Raw genomic sequence first — 19661 nt, 5'->3', positions numbered from 1 at the left:
CGAAAGAGCGAAAAAAGGAAGAGAAAAGCAGTATCAAGCCTAAAGTGTAAATTAAAAGTGAGGTCTGAACGTACGGCAATTAACATATTACAGGCAAAATAGGTGTTGATGAAGTGTAGCGCAGGTATGTATAACTAGTGACATTTGCGATACGCGACAAATGAAATATCTACCTTTTTACAAGGTTTCAAGTAAACCAACATAACCGCCATATTAGAGTGGTTATTTGGGACGGAAGAAGGTGTCAGAACTACATTGTTTATTGGATAGAATTGCAACCGATTGTTCAGGTAATAAGGTCAAGTTGTTAGCAGATGGCCGTCAGAGGTGAACTATGATGTTATTACGTCCCCTGAAAAGAATTATCATCATTTGTGAATGGTGGAATATATCTGCTCATGCAGGCCATGGTCAAAGACTGATATTCATAGTTCCTGTTTGATCACCTGACCTGTGTCATCATGGGTCATAGGTTTTTGTAAACACCCAAGTGAGAATGAAAAAATTTATTATTTGTTAATGTATATTGTATTGATGGCTTAATCCATAATAATGGCAAATGGCGAAAGAATGGAAACCCAAGAAATTAGTCAATGCCAGTTATCATCTGAGACTAAAACACCTCAGGAAAAAGGGAAAGCCAGGGTATACACTAAACGGTCGATGTAACTATGAGATGTAATAATCCTACTTGATGTTTAAATTATTTTTAAGGGCATATGTCAGAACGACAAAGGCTACTACAAAAAATGGTGAAATTCATTGTTAGTGTTAAGACCAAGCATTACAGTATGTAAACGACAAATCCAACGTGCCTCGGTTTGTCTTAAGTGGGCAGTCCTGTCACCACCCCTTTCATTTTTGGTGATATGGTCTATAGCATGAAAAGTGATCTTAGTATTTTCCGGATGGGTTTCATGTATATGAACGGAGACAGGATATTTATCATCTCGATTTTTTATAGCCCTGACATGTTCCTGTATTCGTGTCTTTAAACTGCGAATACTGCTTCCAACATAAGCTTTTCCACACGCACATTTAAGAAGATAAACCGTGTGTGTGGTATTGCAGTTGATAAAGGACTTAATTTCAAATTTCTTTGAGTTGTTATATTGAAGACTAAAAGTCTTATTAGTTCCCAAATTGCAAATGTTACAATTACCACAAATGAAAAAACCACAGGGTTTTTCAGGTAACCAAGTTTGTTGACAAATTTTCAATGGTTTTACATAGCTGGGACAGATAACATTCTTTATGGTTCTTCCTCTTTTGTAGATTACTTTTGTTTTAGTGGAAACTATATTGACAGATGAAGTATTTGATGTCAGTGCCAATTTTTTCTGAGTATATTGAATATTTGTCCACTGAATGAATTATATTCAGTTATAAATGCCAAATCCACATGATCAGCATGAGCCTTCTTGCTTTTGGCCTTAGAGAGAATGGATTTTCTGTCTTTTTTAACAATCTTATCCTCAGCCCTTTGTATGCAATCCTTATCGTAACCTCTTTGTACAAAATTTTTCTTAATCTTTTGTACTTGTGTCAAGAATGTGTGATCCTCGCTGCAATTGCGGCGAGCTCTAACCATTTCCCCAAAGGGGATTGCTGAAATGGTTGCTTTCGGATGACAGCTCCTAGCGTGGAGGACGCTGTTACAGGCAGTCGACTTTCTAAAGGTATCGCTATGTATTGTGTTGTCTTTAACATACAGTCTTAGATCCAAAAAGTCTATCTCTTGTTTGGTGCTCTTGATTGTTAATTTTACGTTAAACCCATTGTTGTTCAGATAATGGTGATATTCTGTGAGCTCTTCCTCACTTCCTTTCCATATAAGGAAGATATCGTCAATATATCTACAGAAGAAGAGGATGTTATCTATCCATTTGCCTGCCCCCGAGCCCCAGGCATGCTCCACGTCATACAATCCCATAAAAAGATTAGCATAAGATGGAGCAAACCTGGAGCCCATAGCAGTCCCCTGCTTTTGGAGAAACCAATCCCCACCATGCATGAATGCATTGTGTGTCAGAATCAGTTCGGACATCTGTAGTAACATATGCGTGTGGTGCAGATGTTTTGCATTCCGTTTGTGCAAATAGAATTTCAATGCTCTTAAGCCACATGACATCTGTATGCATGTGTAGAGACCTTCCACATCCATAGTTACGAACGTGAAGGTATCCTTTTCGCATTTGAAATCTTCCAATTTGCAGATTAGATCTTTGCTATCTCTTAAGTAAGATGGTAAATTTAGTACTATTGGCTGAAGGAAATGATCAACATACTCAGTAATTCTCTCAGTGGGTCCTCCGTTGCCAGATATTATAGGCCGGCCAGGTGGAAAGGAACCACCTTTGTGTATCTTCGGTAGGATGTAGATACAGGGGTGCCTGGAATTATTTGCTGTGAGATATCTATATTCCAGATCGGTAATGAAGCATGACTCCTGCCAGTCCGTTAAGTGCGCATTGATGGTCTTTTCAATGGCTGTGGTGGGATTGCTCTTGAGTTGTTCATAACAGTTACCCTGTCCTAGTTGGCGATTAATTTCAGCTAAATAGTCAACCCTATCCATAAGGACAATGTTGCCGCCCTTATCCACCTCGCGGACTACTACACTGTTATCTTTGATTGAGTATAAAAATTCTTTATCCTCATTGGTTAGATTAGGGGGGCATGCATATTTTTTGTTCTTGACATAACTGTCCACTAGTTTGTGTAATTCTTCAGTTACTTTTCTTGAAAATTCATCTATGCTGAAGTCTGTTACAGTTGTCGGAGTGAATTTGGATTTTTGTCGTAAGCCACTGTCTATAGACGTGTCTTCACGTATATTAAGATCTAATGCAAAATCCATTAAGTCAGTTGAGTCATTTACATCGTCTAACGTAGTGAGAAGATGTAATACATTCACATCAGAAATGCTAAAATTCGAGTCAAGAACAGTGTCAGGAACAGATGATAGGCAAAGGGATGTTCTGCAAAATATTTCTTTAATTTAAGTTTACGGACAAATCTGAATAAGTCCAGATGAACATTTTCAAAAGAAGGTCTCTCAGTTATGCAAAAGTTAAGACCCATGCTTAACACAGATTTCTCATGGTCATTTTGAGCTCTAGATGATAAATTCACAATGCTCAAAGTGTTCAATACATCATTATTGTCGCTGCCCATTTCATGGTTCACAATCTTTGTTATTTCTTGCCCTGTTGTGTTTCTACTCGTGCCTTTGTTCCTGCCCTTGTGTTTCTGGCCACCCCTCCTTGTTCTTCGATAGGATTTTTCTTTTTGTTTCCCAGACGGTACCGTTGTACCTCTCGTAAAAAAACAGAAGGAGCATTTGGAATACTAGATATACTAGTGCCTTCCCCAGGATCGCTATCAATTGAGGAGATGGAGGTATTACTAGAGGAGGTGTTTGTATCTTTCACATTACTCTGTATATCAGTGGTCTGTTTAGGCATCATATCATCATATTTACGTGCAAATGTGAATATATGACCTTTGTCGTAATCTCCCTGATCACGTAATATCTTTTGTTGTTTTTTCTCTTTAAGATATATTTGATATTTCGCTAGTTCTTTTTTTTAAATTTCTTGATTCTTAATAGTGACATCTCCCATATTCATATCACTAATTTCTTTTTCTAATCTGGATATATCTTCCCTGATTTTTTTAACTTTACATTCGGAATTCCTAATGAGAATATCCATCATTTTGTAAGATGAGTCATAAAGACCCTCCTCCCATTCTGCTAATAAATCAGGGTCCAAATCTTCATAATTGGGGAAGATGAGGATACGGAGCCCACGTGGAATTCTCTTATTCTTAAGATATTTCTTTAGGGTGGCTCCGTCCCACCATTTGGCAAGCTCTAGTTTTTTTAGTCTCTCGAGTCGAATATATTTACTCTTTAAACCCTCATTTTTAGTTACAGACGATGTAGAGTTATTTGTGGTCTCACTTCTTACAGTGTTGAAAAGATCCCCTATCAGTTCCTCCCTATTGTCTTCAAAATTCATTATATTTGAAATAGTTACTGTAAATTTAACTGTGCTAGGTGGCCAAAATTTGTGTGATACAAAACAGCAAAGAGAAGATCAGGGCACTAGAAAACCTGCACCAATCAAGCTAATACAATACTGTAAATAAACAAAAATATGGTGCAAGGAGCCAGGGACGTGACCTTCATGCGTCCCTAATATTTGATGTCACCCAAAAAATGCAAAAGACAGAAATAGCTCAGCACACAACTCAAATTCATGTATTATAGACAGAAATATTTGTCAAAGTCAATAAACAAACAAGTATGTGATATATCCCCAAAGATTCACGGTAAACTTCAGTATCTGGATGATGAATTTTTCTTTATTTTGTTGTTCAAATTATTCCGATTTAAAAGTACAGCATACAATTCATAGCCGACGCGACACGTTTCGTCCCTACGGGACTTCTTCAAGGCTACAAAGATACATATACAGGACATACATTATTATATACAATTAAAAATACATAAAAAAGAAGAGACACAATTATCACTTAAAGATCTAAAGTACTTTCTCAATACATTTGTATGTACAATCAAAACCGAGAATCTATGCGGACTTAGGGATATATTCAAGAACAGAAAAGAAATATAAAAAATACAATTTAAGGAGGATCTAACAGAGTTTCCCTGATCGTTTTTAACATTTATAGACAAATTGTATTTATGTCCAGTTTTTTCTAACTATTGTATATATGTATTTCAGTTTTGTTCAAGTTATTCAGTCAGTGTTACAAACAATTTATATACAATAGTTCTACAGGCAAAGTGTGCCACAATCAACATTAATCAATAGTATCCAGCATGCGAAAGAGTCAATAATTGCCTAAGATTGCACATACCTCACAAATAATGCTTATAAAATCCAACGCGAGTTAAAGTTTTCCCTTTTTCTTTCTGTAATTGTATGTTCAAAGGTCTAAAGTCTATAATGAGGAGCAAAGATTTATGTCAATTTGTTATTCTAATAAAGATCGATCCATTCAAAGTGTACAGAATTATCTTATCTCGTCTGAAAAAACGAAATTTATGTTGTACATAAACAGTTGATGTGTGGTTGTGCTCATGCCAGAGCAAAAAGCAACTGAATCATATTCTTACTTTATTATTAAATCATGTAGACAAGTTAACTAGTAAGTTTGATAGACATGTAATTTGATCAATTGGAACCATTGTATCAGAGCGTTAGCTTAAACAAATAGGGTGCATGAAACATACCTCCATATTGACAAAAGCCTCTATATTTGTGTGATGTAGAGGTAGAAGATTCAAGGTACGATAGCCTTGATCCTACAAGAAAACAAGGAGTTCAAGCAAATTATAATGATAATTTTTGAAGTTATTATTATTTTTAGTTTTTAATTTCACTTCTCTATATGGTAATAGAGACAAAGTTGTTCTAAAAGATATAACATGTAAAGTTATCAGCATAAAAGCGATTGATTAAGGCCTACAATACGAAGGGCCATATTCAAGTTAAACATGGCGGTATGGACATCTAGTAGGCTGGAAAATGATCACCAGACCATAGAAATTCCTGTTATACAGTGCATGCTATTCCAATAGAACTTTTAAATCGGAATAATTTGAACAACAAAATAAAGAAAAATTCATCATCCAGATACTGAAGTTTACCGTGAATCTTTGGAGATATATCACATACTTGTTTGTTTATTGACTTTGACAAATATTTCTGTCTATAATACATGAATTTGAGTTGTGTGCTGAGCTATTTCTGTCTTTTGCATCTTTATTTATTCTATTTATACAAACCAAACTTAAACTAAAGAAACATTAGATGTTTTAAAGTTTTAGTTATACCTTTAATTTATAATTTACACACCACCTTAAAATTATTGTAACTCGTGCACCTCCATATACAGTGTAGTAAGCTCGGTATTCACACTACAATACTGTAGTGATTGAGTCAGGTACTCAAGATGGGTTTCAAGTATATTTATTTAAGATGGTACAATAGATAGATCAAGACCATAACAAGCTCAGCTCAGTCAACTGTGAACCCTTTGACTCATAACATTCTATACCATGTCATCACAGTAAGGTTCTACAGGCAGGACATAAATAGCGTTGCACTCAGGATATAACAAATACATATAACTCGCCATTCTACTATGCACTGTGCTGTGACAAATGATGTTATTTGTGATGTCTTAAGTATTTTGATGAATGCTATAATTTCAGATGGTATAAGTGATGTAATATGAAAAAAGATATAAGCAGTACATGGAAAAGGCGTGAGTTATAGTTAATATAGAGGAGAGGAGGGTGTTCAAGTGGAGTGAGGTAGAGCGTAGTGGCTTTTCGTGTAATAGTGTAGAGTGGAGATGTGTAGATTGAAGTGACAGAGTGGAGTAGCATATAGTGGAGTAGCCTGGAGTGTTGTGGAGTGGAATAGCATTGACTGTAATAGCATACATCGGACTGCCATAGAGCGGAGTGCCAAATAGTGGAAAGTATAGAGTGGAGTGGCGTACAGTGGAGTGGCGTACATTGCAGTGGCGTACAGTGCAATGGCGTACAGTGGAGTTCTGTACAGTGGAGTGGCATACAGTGGAGTGGCATACAGTGGAGTGGCATACAGTGGAGTGGCATACAGTGGAGTGGCATACAGTGGAGTGGCATACCGTGGAATAGAATAGAGGGGAGTGGTATAGGGTGGAGTGGCAGAGTAAAGTGGCATAGAGTGTTGTGATAGAGTAGAATAGCGTAGAGTTTAGTGGTGTACAGTGGAGCTGCTTACAGTCTAATAGCATAGAGTGCAGTGGCTTATGGTGGAAGAGCATAGAGTTGACTGGCGTAGACTGGAGTGTCATAGAATATAGTGTAATAGCGCACAGTGAAATAGCATAGAGTGGAGTGGCATATAGTGGAGTGATGTGGAATGAAGTGGCATAGAGTGTAATAGCGTAGAGTGGAGTGCTGTAGGGTAGAGTGGCATATAGTGGAGTAGAGTGGAGTGGCTTAGAGTAGAATAGTGTATAGAGGAGTGGCGTACAGTGGAGTGGCAGTCCGTGGACTAGCATGCAGTGGAAAAGTGTAGCATGGTCTGGCATGCAGTGAAGTTGCATATAGTGTAATAGCATATAGTGGAGGGGCTTACAGTGGTGTGGCATAGAATAAAATGGCTTGGAGTGTAATAGCGTGCAGTGGAGTGGTGTAGAGTTGAGTGGCATACAGTGAAGTGGGATAGAGTGGGCTGGTGTACAGTGGATTAGCATAGAGTGGATTAGCATAGAGTGGAATAGCAGAGTGGGGTGGCAGAGAGTGGAGTGGAGTGGAGTGGCAAAGAGCGGAGTGGCAAAGAGCGGAGTGGCAAAGAGTGGAGTGGCATGAGTGGCAAAGAGTGGAGTGGCAAAGAGTGGAGTGGCAAAGAGTGGAGTGGCAAAGAGTGGAGTGGCTAAGAGTGGAGTGGCAAAGAGTGGAGTGGCAGAGTGTGGAGTGTGGTACTTTAAACAAACGCAGTGTGAAAGTGGGTGAACAGATGTAGATATAATGTGGCAGGAATATAGATTATGGAGTGTAAATTGTATTATTTGGTAGTAGATGTAAATAGATTAAGAAGTGTTAAAGTTATAAATCTGACAATACTTATATATTGTGCCTTGATATAATCTGGTAACTTTACGGTATATCGTGGTAAATGCAGATAACAAGGTAGCATATGACTGGCTATTGGCTGCGTTTACAAAACATAATAGGAAGCCATGTAGATTTTAGCACATTTTGACTGCGTTCTGGGTTAGGGCCTTAGATATAGGTTAGTAGTATTTTTTATTATTGTACCTAAACTATTGTGAGGTAGTGAAAATGTATTTATATTTTTTGCTATATTTTTAAAACAGTTTACACAGAACCACACTAGTACCTACAAAGTACCACGGTACTTACATGAAAAATAAACAAAATATTGAAAAAATACAATGCAGTGCACTATATTAGTGGAATATAATGTACTTCAGTGTATTTATCATTTTTTACCAAATTATAATTTTTAAATTTTTAAGTTGCATGGTATTTTGTACATCTTACTATGGTACTCTGTACACTTTTTTGTAAAGGATTAACTATGCAAAAAAAATTAAATACACTATAGTACACTATATTCCTAAAATATAGTGTACTATAGTGTATTGTCAAGTTTGTACAAATTTAATTTTTTTAAAAAACATTTAAGTACTGCAGTTATGCCTAGGTAGTACTGCGGTACTCTGTGCCATTTTTTTTTAAATATAAAGAAACTTATAAATCATTTTCCCTACCTATTACCATTTTATTGAAGTGTTAATAGGTAGGGAAAAAATATAAATCCTAATACTTACCTATATCTAAATCCCTAACCCAGAACAGCTGAAGTGTACTTAAAACATCATTGTTGTCTTTAACTTTTGTAAATGCAGACATTGGCCAATCAATCCCTCATTGGCATGTAACACTGTACTTGCGAAATGTCGGGAAACTACAACGGCCCCAGTTATTACTAAGTTAAAATGCCTTAAAACTTTGAGAAATACGTACGCTACTGATCTGTACTACACAAAAGGATCATATACACAGCTTGATCTATACTCAAGCCAAATTTCATTAAAATGAGTGCAGCTGTTCTTGCGCTATGTGCGACACAAACATCTATAAACAATGCATTGGTGGAAAAACCTGTTTTGGGACCCCGCTTTTTTCTTTGGACCCTCCTAACGAATTACCACAAAACTTTCCATCACCAGCCAATGTAGATAAAGCTATAGGTCTGGAAAGTTTTATGAAGATTTGTCAAACTGGAGCGAAGTTATTAGGAAGCAAAATCTGAGGAATTCCCATCTCTGGGAATCCTAACTAGAACTACAGGGTGGCTACTGCAATCTGAAATTTATATATATATGCATATATCTATATATTTTTGTTGTTTTTGTGGGGTTAGGCCCTGGCCTCCTTTCCTATTTTTTAGTCTGTTCTGGGGTAGACCCAACCCCCCCTTTTTTAATAAAAAAAACAATCCTTTATCCATACCTGTCCCTGAATCCTAAAAACTCCCTTATCTCCTTTACCTCTACACACTCCTTAACCCTAAGATCACCCTTACCTCCCTTTATCTCTTCCAACCCATTCACCTTAAGCTTACCCTTAGCTCTATTTACCTCAACCCTCCCTCAGCCCTAAAATCACCCTTACCTCCTTATACATCCTCCAACTTCTTCATACTAACCTTACCCTTATCTCCATTTACCTCTATCAACCAATTAACTTTAAAATCACCCTTACCTCTATTTACCTCTACTGACACATTAACCCTAAAATACCCTTTACCCCATTAACTCTACCCACCTAGTAACCCCAAAAACACCCTTACACTCCTTTCCCGCTATGCACCTTGTAACCCTAAAATCACTCTTTCCAACTTCACCTCTTCTCGCACCTTTACCCTGCGAGTGGAGGAAAAGGTAGTGGTCTTCAGAGTGTCTCATTCACTCCTGTTTCCCATGCACAATACTTTCCTCTATAGTCTCTCACTTGGTTAGGCACACTCTTTTTCTTACCACATCTTTCTGAAATCATCCATCTGCATATTTTACACATAATGTCCTTTAACTTTTTTTACTCTGTTAATTCTGTACTTCTGCATGTACTTTCTTGTGTCATCTCCCCTTTACTCACACACACACACACTCTCTTTCTTCTTGCCTATAAACATAGCATTTTATTGACCTCTGGTACTGTCAATATTTTAACAGTAGTGTACCTCCTTTACATATTTTCATAGAAACTGGTAATTACACTTGGCACGTAAGTGACCATCGATCTGTGAGTTGTGCAGAGAGGCCAAGGATTGGATGAGCGTGTAGTCTGAACCATTTAGGACTCAGTGACAAGCAACAGGAGAAACTCTCACTGCCTTTATCCTCAACTCCACAGCTCTCAATCATAACCTGTGATGCCCTGCCGCCCTCAACCTGAATTCACGCAGACACACAAAGGCATCTATGTTGTACTAGGCAACAGTTCTAAGTTGCAAGAATTTTTTTTACAAAAACACACATCTAGGAAAAGAAAATACTGTTGTGAATGTAAGATGAAGTAAAACGTGAATTGTAAACTGGGTCTGCATCGCTGACATTCAATACCTTTCGGGTTTTATAGTAATAATAATAATAATATTAATAATAATCCACATTTGTAAAGCGCGAACAATCACCCCTAAGGGTCTCTAGGCGCTGGGGGCCGTCGGGAAGATTAAGCAAGCTATTGCCCAGAGTCACATGGTGCTGGGCTAATCTGCCGCCAGCGCTGGGGATCAAACCCTGAGCCCCTGGGTTCCGGAGTCAGTCACACTGGCCGCTGCGCCACACCTAAGTCATTGCTTAAGAACCAATTAGAGTTTTTTTCATGCAAAGTTAAGTACATGAATATAGGGCCTTGTAGGTGCCCATTTCAAAGTCAGTTTTTATTAATTATTTCTAGATGTAAGACTTGGTGGAACCTACCCCACTAAAAGCCACGTGCACTGTATTACCAAACCACTGGCACCATGGTATGATGTAGACCTCAATGACCACAAACTCTCCCTTCATCAATAAGGAATACCATGGAAGAAAAGCAAATCCACTGATGACTTCATAGTTCTAAAACCCATGCATGCAACACCAACACCACCAAAGAGATAGCCCAAAAAAGTGGAATGCTATTCAAAATAAATTATGACTGACCAACCCCACACTCAGCATGCAAATGCAACCCCATATTCTTTTTACTGTAAAATTACAACTGATCTGACAGTACTTAGACAACACTTCATCACACTACCGTTAGAAAGTCCCCTTCCCCTTTCTGAACCCACATGTTCACCCTATCGCCTTAAGCAACCTCTGATTATATTCCTTTCGTTTGGCCTTGTACTTCACTTTGTTGCCAGTGACTAGCTGTGTGCTATATAAATACCCACACACATATACAGTTCTGAAGTTCAAAAATCGTACCTCACCACATCTAGTTTCTTTTGACATTTTATTGTTTTTACTCCAGTATTTGTAACAGGAAAAGCACAACTACAGTTTGCAGAATACAAAGAATACAACCATAATTTGACAGACTACTTAGGGATGTGTGCACTGTTTTTGCTGAATAAAGCAAGAAGCGGCTTGCTAAGGTCGATTGTAGAGGTGTCAGGCCAGCAGCACAAAATGGGAAACACCTGAAACATTGCACATGTAAAATTAAAAGTAAGAGCAAAAGCGCAGACACATAAACTGGTTTACATTGTGCACATTTCAAATATACTGCCTCTTTAAATGCAAATCACATTATTTTAAAATAGCTGTTTGAGGACCTAAAATTAAATATATTTTCTTTATGCTGGGGATTTACATCAGATGTAGGAATGTGAATTTCATTTCCTTTCTTATTGTTGCAAGTAGATTTTCAAAGATCTCGAGGTGCAGAAAGGCCCGTATGTTTTTTACCTGCCTAAGAAAGAAAGTTCCTTTTCCCCTGTCTCTGCCAACAATCGAACAGGCATTGAATCTATTACATTGTACGGAACGGCCGTGGATGAAATTAACACAGCGTTTCTTCTTAACAGAACACCTTCAGGGTCCCACCCCTTCCTGCAGCCCTCCCCCATACTTCTGTTGCCTCTTTTGTCAACCTCTGTTGCATAATAGTGTCAGCGCGCTCTGCCCCAGGTTCAACATAACAAAAGGCCGAGCGCTTGACCATCCCCGTCGGCACAGCAGAGAGCCAGCCAAGGGCAGCCCCTGCACCCTAGGCTGTAGCCTCTGGGGGAGGGTCTCCAATGGGACTGAAATGTTATGCTGATGTTCCCCTTCAAATGAAGCCTCGTCTGCAGATGATGGTAGCAGATAACGTGCTACCTTGAAATAACTACATCCTGCTCTTTTAAAAACACGCTCTTAAGTTAACATTTCTCGAACTGCATCACTTTATGCATCCCTTTTACTGTCACAGTGATGTCCTGACTAGGTCTGGGTGGTAAATTTCGTTCTGCTCGCGGAATTTGGGTAATTTTGCGTTCCACGAAGAACACGGAATTGCCCAAAATACTGCGTTCCGCGTTTTCCCAGAATTTTTTGCTTGTCCGCGTTCTCAAAATGCATGTTCACGAGATATTTACCCCCGAGCACACAAACAGCGATTGCGAACAGGAAAAAAGCACCGCGAACAAGCAATTCCGCATGTTCGCGGAATTTCTGTGTATTCGCAGAGATTTTTTACAGTTTTGCGGAGATTTGCGTAGCGCGACTACGCAAATTCCACCCACCCCTAGTCCTGACAGGTGGAAGGCCAGGCATACGTGACAGGCTTGCACTCTCTTCTTGTGCTTTGCATTGGCTCACGAGGCACATAGGGATGATGATGGGAATCAGGTGAGACTGCAGGCGCCAGTTCCTGTATCCACATAACTTGTGGGAGCACATTGTTGTGTTTGGGTCTAGAGGGCCCATACGTCTAATGGCATATATTTATATATTCCAACCGTAAGTAATGGGTGATGATATAAATGTGACTTTCTGTGCGTATGTTTTATTTTGTTGGGTGGAGTACAGGATATGCATTTCACATTGGTGACTTTCTATCTGTCCATTGCCTGCACTGTGTCCGTCACTAAGACAGCCCTGTGCTTGTAACCTGCCATAGGAGAAGTGCACCAGTCATAGATATCTGTCCATTTCACTATAAATGAAATGTGTTTCACTTTGCACCTGACACACCCTGGGCAAGACTCAAGTTAAAATTTCTGCCGGCATTGTGTATCCAAAACTCAAAATGCACACACACACACACACACACACACACACACACACATTTTCTGCAATTCGTTTTTTTTATTTTTTATTTGCACTTCCACAACATATGCCGGTTTCCCGGTTTTCAGCTAAGTAATGTAGTAAAAACAGACTTTTGAGAATTTTCTCCCACTTGCCCTGCGAAACGTACTACAGTACAAAGAAAATGGATTCCTGCTAGGAGGTGTTTAATGGGTTTGTGTTCATGGACTGGTACATACATAAATACAAATATTTCTTGTTTTCTTTCATTTCCCGAGTAATGGTTTAACTTCGAACTCTTGCTCTGTCTTAGCAGAATTGTATTGCATTCTCACTGATATTTCTTTCTTCACTCTGGACTATGATCATAAGATATACCATAAACGGACCATCTGAGCTGCTCAAAGCTGCCAGCTTACTGAAAAAAAGAAACCCCCTTGCCTGTCCCTCACACCCCTTCATTTACCGCTCTGTTCCAAGGACAATACCCTTGCAGCCACACATCTCACATGGTGTAGAATGCTGCCCAAGTAGGTAAGAGCTTCAGCGCCTGCTTAGAGGTAGTAAGCGCAAAATAAAGATCACAATACAATACTATGCACTACTACGTGCAAAGTCTCATGCCCAGATTTACCAATATTTTACGCAGCCTCCAAACCTGCTACACTACTATGCGTTGCTTCAAAGGAAGAAAGAAAAAATGCACCATACCTACTAAGATATTCCACATTTTTTCTTTTCCCCAGAGCTGATGCACTTTTGACTGCCATGTACCAAATTACCTTTGCGCCATAGTGCAAGTGTATGTGCATTCTCTTAAACATAGGTTTTGTAAAGGAAGGGAACCCGTTCAGTAATTCGTCTCACTTTTTATGTGTGCTATACATAACCATGTGTGCAAAACTATCTTTTGAGGGACAGATAAACCACATTACCTCCTTGTGAGAGGCTGGCCTGGTATATGATGTCCACTAATGTAAGTGGGCACCTTGCACTTAAGTGGTCTTAAACAACCTTATATAGCTCTCTAAGTAGTAGCTGTGAAGAGCAGTCTTCAGGCTTAGTCCAGAAGGAGTGTAAAGCAGCTTGTTGTATCAGAATGCAATCTTATAGTACAGATTAAGTGAAAAGAACAAGTATTTAAAAAAAATATGTATTTTTTATATAATACTCTCTAGAATGTTCAAGTATCTCCCACACAACGAGATATACACAATGCACACAATACTTTAGCAAAGAAACCCAGTAAATAGCACAAAATACACTGTGGCCCGTGGGGGAATCAAACCATATACTATGAAAGTGGTATAAGAACCACGACTCCAGTCAAGACAGTGTCAAGAGGATGTAGAATTGCTGAGGACCCACAGAAGCACCCAAGGTAAGTATATAGGGATCCCACGGAGAGCTTGTGCAGTGTTGGAACACAACTGCGTGCTCTGTACAAGCGCGGTTGGATTTTTAAAGATTAAGGACCCTTCCCATTGGACCCTGAAGAAACTCCTTGGAAGACAGAAGGTTGGAGAGCCACCCCACCTGTAGATACCCTACTACCCACGTTAAATACACCAGGAAAGCCGAGTGCATACGTGTGAAATGGTGTTGGAAATTGCCGAACCCAAGAGAGGACTTCAGGAAAGTGCCGCTGCTGGAAGAGAAGAAAGTGTCCGTGGGAATCCAAACATGAATTCTTGAAGAGGAGTACCTGAAAGCAGAGGGGACAGTTTATGTCACCCAGGAATGACCAGGAGACTTGGAAGACGAAGGCCCTCCGATGTCTGGTGCTTCAGGAAAGGCGACGATGACCTTGACTCTGCAGCTGTGAGGACCAGTCAACCCTGAGGAAGACCAGTACCTAGATACTAGCTTTCCCACGAAGGATGTTGAGTGCTGAGGGGTCAGTGTCTGGCAGGAGCCCCAACAAATCTTGGCAAATGCAGCCCACGACGGAGGTCAAGAAGGTGCAAGGTTGGGACCAGCAAGGTCCAGGGGACTCACCACAAGCAGGGAAGTCAGGTAAGGCCCCAAGCAATCAGAGGAGCCCTAGAGAAACAAAGGTGACCCTCAATTGGACCCGTAAGCTGGAGGCACAGGAGTCACGAGAAGACCTCGTGCAGCTCAACAAAGGAGCAGGCCTTGGTGCCCATGAGGCGTTGTGGCTGAAGATCTTGGGGAAGAAGTTGCCCGAGGTTTGGGCTACTTGGAACCCAATGCACTTGTTGCAAAGTTGCCAACCAGCCTTTGCACTTGCAAAAGATCACAGTGCACAGGGGCTCGGTTATTGCAGCCCCCACTAGGGATCCTGGCCTCAAACTCTGTGAGAGGGAAGCTCAGTCCTCGAGGAACGTAGAAAACTACCACCTGATTGGGATCTTGCTAATCAGGACCACAGTCTCCCTCTGTGCTTTTGCCCCTAAATTGGTTATTGTGAGTACTTCGGTACATCCCAGATTGGCTATTGGTGTATCCTTCTGAGTCCCTAGTATTTGGTACTGAGGTACCCAGGGCATAGGTACCCCAGGGGTCTTCCATGGGTTGAAGCATGTATTATGCCACCCATGGGAGACCATGCAAACTGTGATGACAGGCCTGCCATTGCAGCCTGTGTAAGCTGGTGCTAGCACCACTTATGAAAGATAAAGGTTTCCCTATATCAGAGGTCACTGCACTTAAATCCTATAAGGCACCCCTAAAGCAGGCCTTTCAATCCTGAAGGCAGGGTGCTCTGTTCTAAGTGTGAGGGTGTCCCTGCATGAGCAGGACACCCCTACAACCTTCGGGGTCCATTCTCCAGCATTGTAAGTGCATCAGCCATTACGATATATAGAGTGGCCATGTGTCTTTACGTGATGGCTAACTCTAAACTGGCTCTAACAAAGGCTGTCATGCTTGGTATCTAACATGTTGGATTTGGTATAATTCCATGCACTGTAAAGCTCCTCCAGGAGGTCCTCAGTCTTCCAGAACTGGACAGCAAGCTAGGGCTGCTGCAGACCAGAGACATTTTTCTGACCTCCTGCTGCAGAGCCAATCTCGAGCAGGGGTAGGCAGAACAATAAATATCCTGTCCCGCCTCCCAGACAGGGTTTAGTGTATTGAGGCAGGGTGGGGGCGCTTGCCAGTGCCACTGAGACTGCTTGCAGGGCACATTTGTTGCCTTCCTTGCATAGTCCAGTTCAAACCAGTTCAGGAAGCCTTTGGCTCCCGCTCTGACACAAAACTGGACAAAGGACATGGGAGTATTCTCCCCACTGTCCGAACCCTCCCCTGGGAGGGAACCTCGAATCATCCCAACCCTTTCCCTAGGGTACTTAAGGGCTTACCTGTGGGTGGATACTTAGATTCATCGTGGGACAAGATTCATATCAAGACACCACTTCATCTTCGACCGTCTGGGCACTCTGGACTTTGCTGGACCTAGCTTTGGGCTCCGAGACTGCAACTGGGAAGACTCCTGCTGCTCCTGGTCTTGTCATCCTGCAACGTATGTGCCTGTGCTCCATACAGAAACCTTCCAAAGCCTGTGGACATCCAACACACCAGAAGAAATCTCCCTTGAAGTGCAGGAGTCACTTCCCTGCATCAGCAGGCATGGCAACAAAGATGACCGGTCTGCTGATCCTGGGCTCCCACTGACTCCGAAAGGCTCAGCAACACAGGTGGTGGTTCTTCACATCCCTCGAGGCCTACCCTGTCATCTCACCAGTTTCCAGGCCAGTACCACTCGTCTGAGAAGCAGGAACCGAACCCCTGTTCACCACGTCGACTTGCCACTGTGTAGCTTGTTGTCTTCCTTTCTCCAAGATCTTAGGGCTGCGAGTAGCCCTAACCTCATGCCTCTCCTGTGACCAAGATCTTTGTCCACACCACATTGCTTACTCCGTGAGCCTGCATCTTTGGTGAGCTGTTCGAGGTCCTCTTGCGAATCCAGTGCCTCAGGCCTGTGGGTCCTTTTGAGGGTCTTCTTTGATTTCAGCAGGCTCTCTTCATTGCTTGGGGTCTGCTCTGACTCCCCAGCTTGGTGGCGAGTCAACTGGACTGTGCTGGTCCCGACACTGCACCTTTTTCACTTTCCACGTCTCTAGTGACTTCTAAATGATTATCATCACACACTATCCCTTTGGGGACTTGGGTATTGATATCATCCCATACTATCTTTCGGGTGCCTTGGCATCACTATCATCACACACTATCTCTGTGGGACATGAACATGACTGACGTAACACATGATCTCTACAGAAACTTGATCATGGCTATAATCACACCTGTGGGGGCCTAGGCGTCACTGTCATCAAACACTATCTCTAGTGACTGCAGCATGATTTTCATCATGAAAATACTAACACACAATTTCTGTGGGGTCTTGGGTATTGCTATCATCACTCACAATCTCTTTGGGGACCCGGGCATCACTATCATCAGACACTATCTTTGTGGGACATGGACATGACTGACATCACACACGATCTCTACAGAGACTTGCCACCCAAATACCCACACAAACACTAAACACTAAACCCTAAAAGATTAATTACCACCCAAAAACCCATACCCATCCTAAACCCTAAAGGTACCCTTGCCATCCAAAACCTACACCCATCCTACACACTAAAAATTCAACTGCCACCCAAAACCTAATATCCACCCTAAACCCTAAAATATCCCTAACCATTCAAAAACCCATACTCACCCTAAACCCTAAACCCTAAAAATTCCCTTGCCACTCTAAAACCAATACCGACCCTAAAAAATTCTTTGCCACCCAAACATCCATACAAACACTAAGTCATAAAAGATTCATTACCACCCAAAAACCAATACCCACCCTAAACCCTAAAGGTTCCCTTGCCACCCAAAACCCATACCCACCCTAAAACCTAAGACAAACCTCGCAGCCCTAAAACCCATAACCAGCCTAAACCCTAAAAATTCCTTATCACCAAAAAACCCATACCCAACTTAAACCATAAAATTTCCCTTGCCCCCCAAAAAACCCACACCCACTCTAAACCTTAAAAATTCTCTTGCCACCCAAAAGCCCATACCCGCCGAAAACCCTAAAAATTCCATTGCCACCCAAATACCCATACCCACCCTAAACCCTAAAAAAGCCCATATCACCTAAAAACATACTCACCCTAAACCCTAAAAATTACCATACCACCCCAAAACCCATACCCACGCTAAACCCTAGAATTCCCCTTGCCATCCAAAATTCCCATATGCACACTAAAACCTAAAAAAGCCCATATCACCGAAGGACCCATACCCAGCCTAAAACCTAAAAAATCCCTTACCACCCAAAAACCCATACCCACCCTAAACCCTTATAATTCCTGTGCTGCACAAAAAAATCATAGCCATCCTAAACCAAAAAAAATCCCTTACCACCCAAAAACCCATGCCCACCCTAAACCCCAGAAATTCACTTGCCACCCAAAAACACAAACCCACCCTAAAACATAAAAATTCCTTATCACCGGAAAACCCATACAGACCCTAAACCATAAAATTTCCCTTGCCCCTCAAAAACCCACACCCACTCTAAACTTTAAACATTCTCTAGCCACCCAAAAACCAATACACGCCGTAAACCCTACAAAATTCCTTGCTGCCAAAAATCCCACACACATCCTAAACAATAAAAATACCCCTGCTACCCAAAAAACCCAAACCTATCCTAAACCATGAACAATCCCTTAACACTCAAAAACCTACACCCATCTTAAACCCTAAAAATGCAATTGCCACCAAAAAACACCCACCCACCTTAATCCCTAAAATATCTCTTACCATTCAAAAACCCATACTCATTCTAATCCCTCAAAACTCCCTTGCCAGTGAAAAACCCATACCCACCCTAAAACAAATTCTTGCCACCCAAATACCAACACAAACACTAAACCCTAAAAGATTAATTACCACCCAAAAATCCATACCCACCCTAAAAGTTATCTTACCACCCAAAACCTATGCCCATCCTAAACTCTAAAGAAATCCCTTACCACCCAAATACCCATACACACCCTAAAACGTAAAAAATCCCATACCATCCAAAAACCTATCACCCTAAACCCTAAAAATTTGTTTACCATGTAAAAACACATACCCACCCAAATCCCTTACTTCCCTTGCCATCCAAAAACCCATACAAATGCTAAACCCTAATAAAATCATTATCGCCCAAAACCCCACAACCAACCTAAACCATAACATTTCCCTTGCCCCACAAAAACCCACACCCACCCAAATCCATAAAAATTGCCTTGCCACCCAAAAACCCACACCTACTCTAAATCCTACAAAATCCCTTGCAGCCAAAAATCCCACACCCATCTTAAATGATAAACATTTCCTTGCCACCCATAAAGCCCATACCCACCTTAAACTCTAAAAAAATAAAAAAAACCTTACCGCCCAAAAACACACACCCACCCTAAACCCTAAAATAGCTCTTGCCATTCAAAAACCCACATTCTAATCCCTCAAAACTCCCTTGCCAGTCAAAAACCCTGCTCCACCCTAAAAAAAATTCTTGCCACCCAAATACCCACACAAACACTAAACCATAAAAGATTAATTACCACCCAAAAATCCATACCCACCCTAAAAGTTCCCTTACCACCCAAAACCTATGCCCACCCTAAACTCAAATGAAATCCCTTACCACCCAAATACCCATACACACCCTAAACCGTAAAAAATCCCATACCGCCCAAAAACCTATCATCACCATAAACCCTAAAAATGTGTTTACCATGTAAAAACACATACCCACCCAAATCCCTTAGTTCCCTTGCCACTCAAAAACCCAT

At 40.9% G+C, this 19661-nt stretch overlaps 1 protein-coding gene across 3 annotated transcripts in view; it reads right to left on the bottom strand.

Moving 5' to 3' along the window:
- Positions 1-632: 632 nt before the first annotated feature.
- The window catches only part of LOC146870218 (uncharacterized), a 258832-nt gene continuing 239803 nt past the window's right edge, over positions 633-19661 (bottom strand). The window contains exons 2-4 of one of the 3 annotated variants that reach the window (XM_085630984.1): positions 5267-5338; positions 4891-4974; positions 633-4464 (exon numbers count right to left, since the gene is read on the bottom strand). In XM_085630984.1, the coding sequence (XP_085487110.1) occupies positions 1325-2860 (1536 nt within the window). In that variant the 5' untranslated portion in view covers positions 2861-4464; positions 4891-4974; positions 5267-5338 and the 3' untranslated portion in view covers positions 633-1324. The remainder of the gene's footprint in view (positions 4465-4890; positions 4975-5266; positions 5339-19661) is intronic. The other 2 variants (XM_085631017.1, XM_085631042.1) reach the window with 2 other exon arrangements.

The sequence above is a fragment of the Triturus cristatus genome, chromosome 1_1 (assembly GCF_964204655.1).
Source record: "Triturus cristatus chromosome 1_1, aTriCri1.1, whole genome shotgun sequence".
Taxonomy (NCBI): Eukaryota; Metazoa; Chordata; class Amphibia; order Caudata; family Salamandridae; genus Triturus; species Triturus cristatus.
The sequence above is the reverse complement of the archived record's forward strand: the minus strand, read 5'-3'. Positions and strand labels throughout refer to the sequence as shown.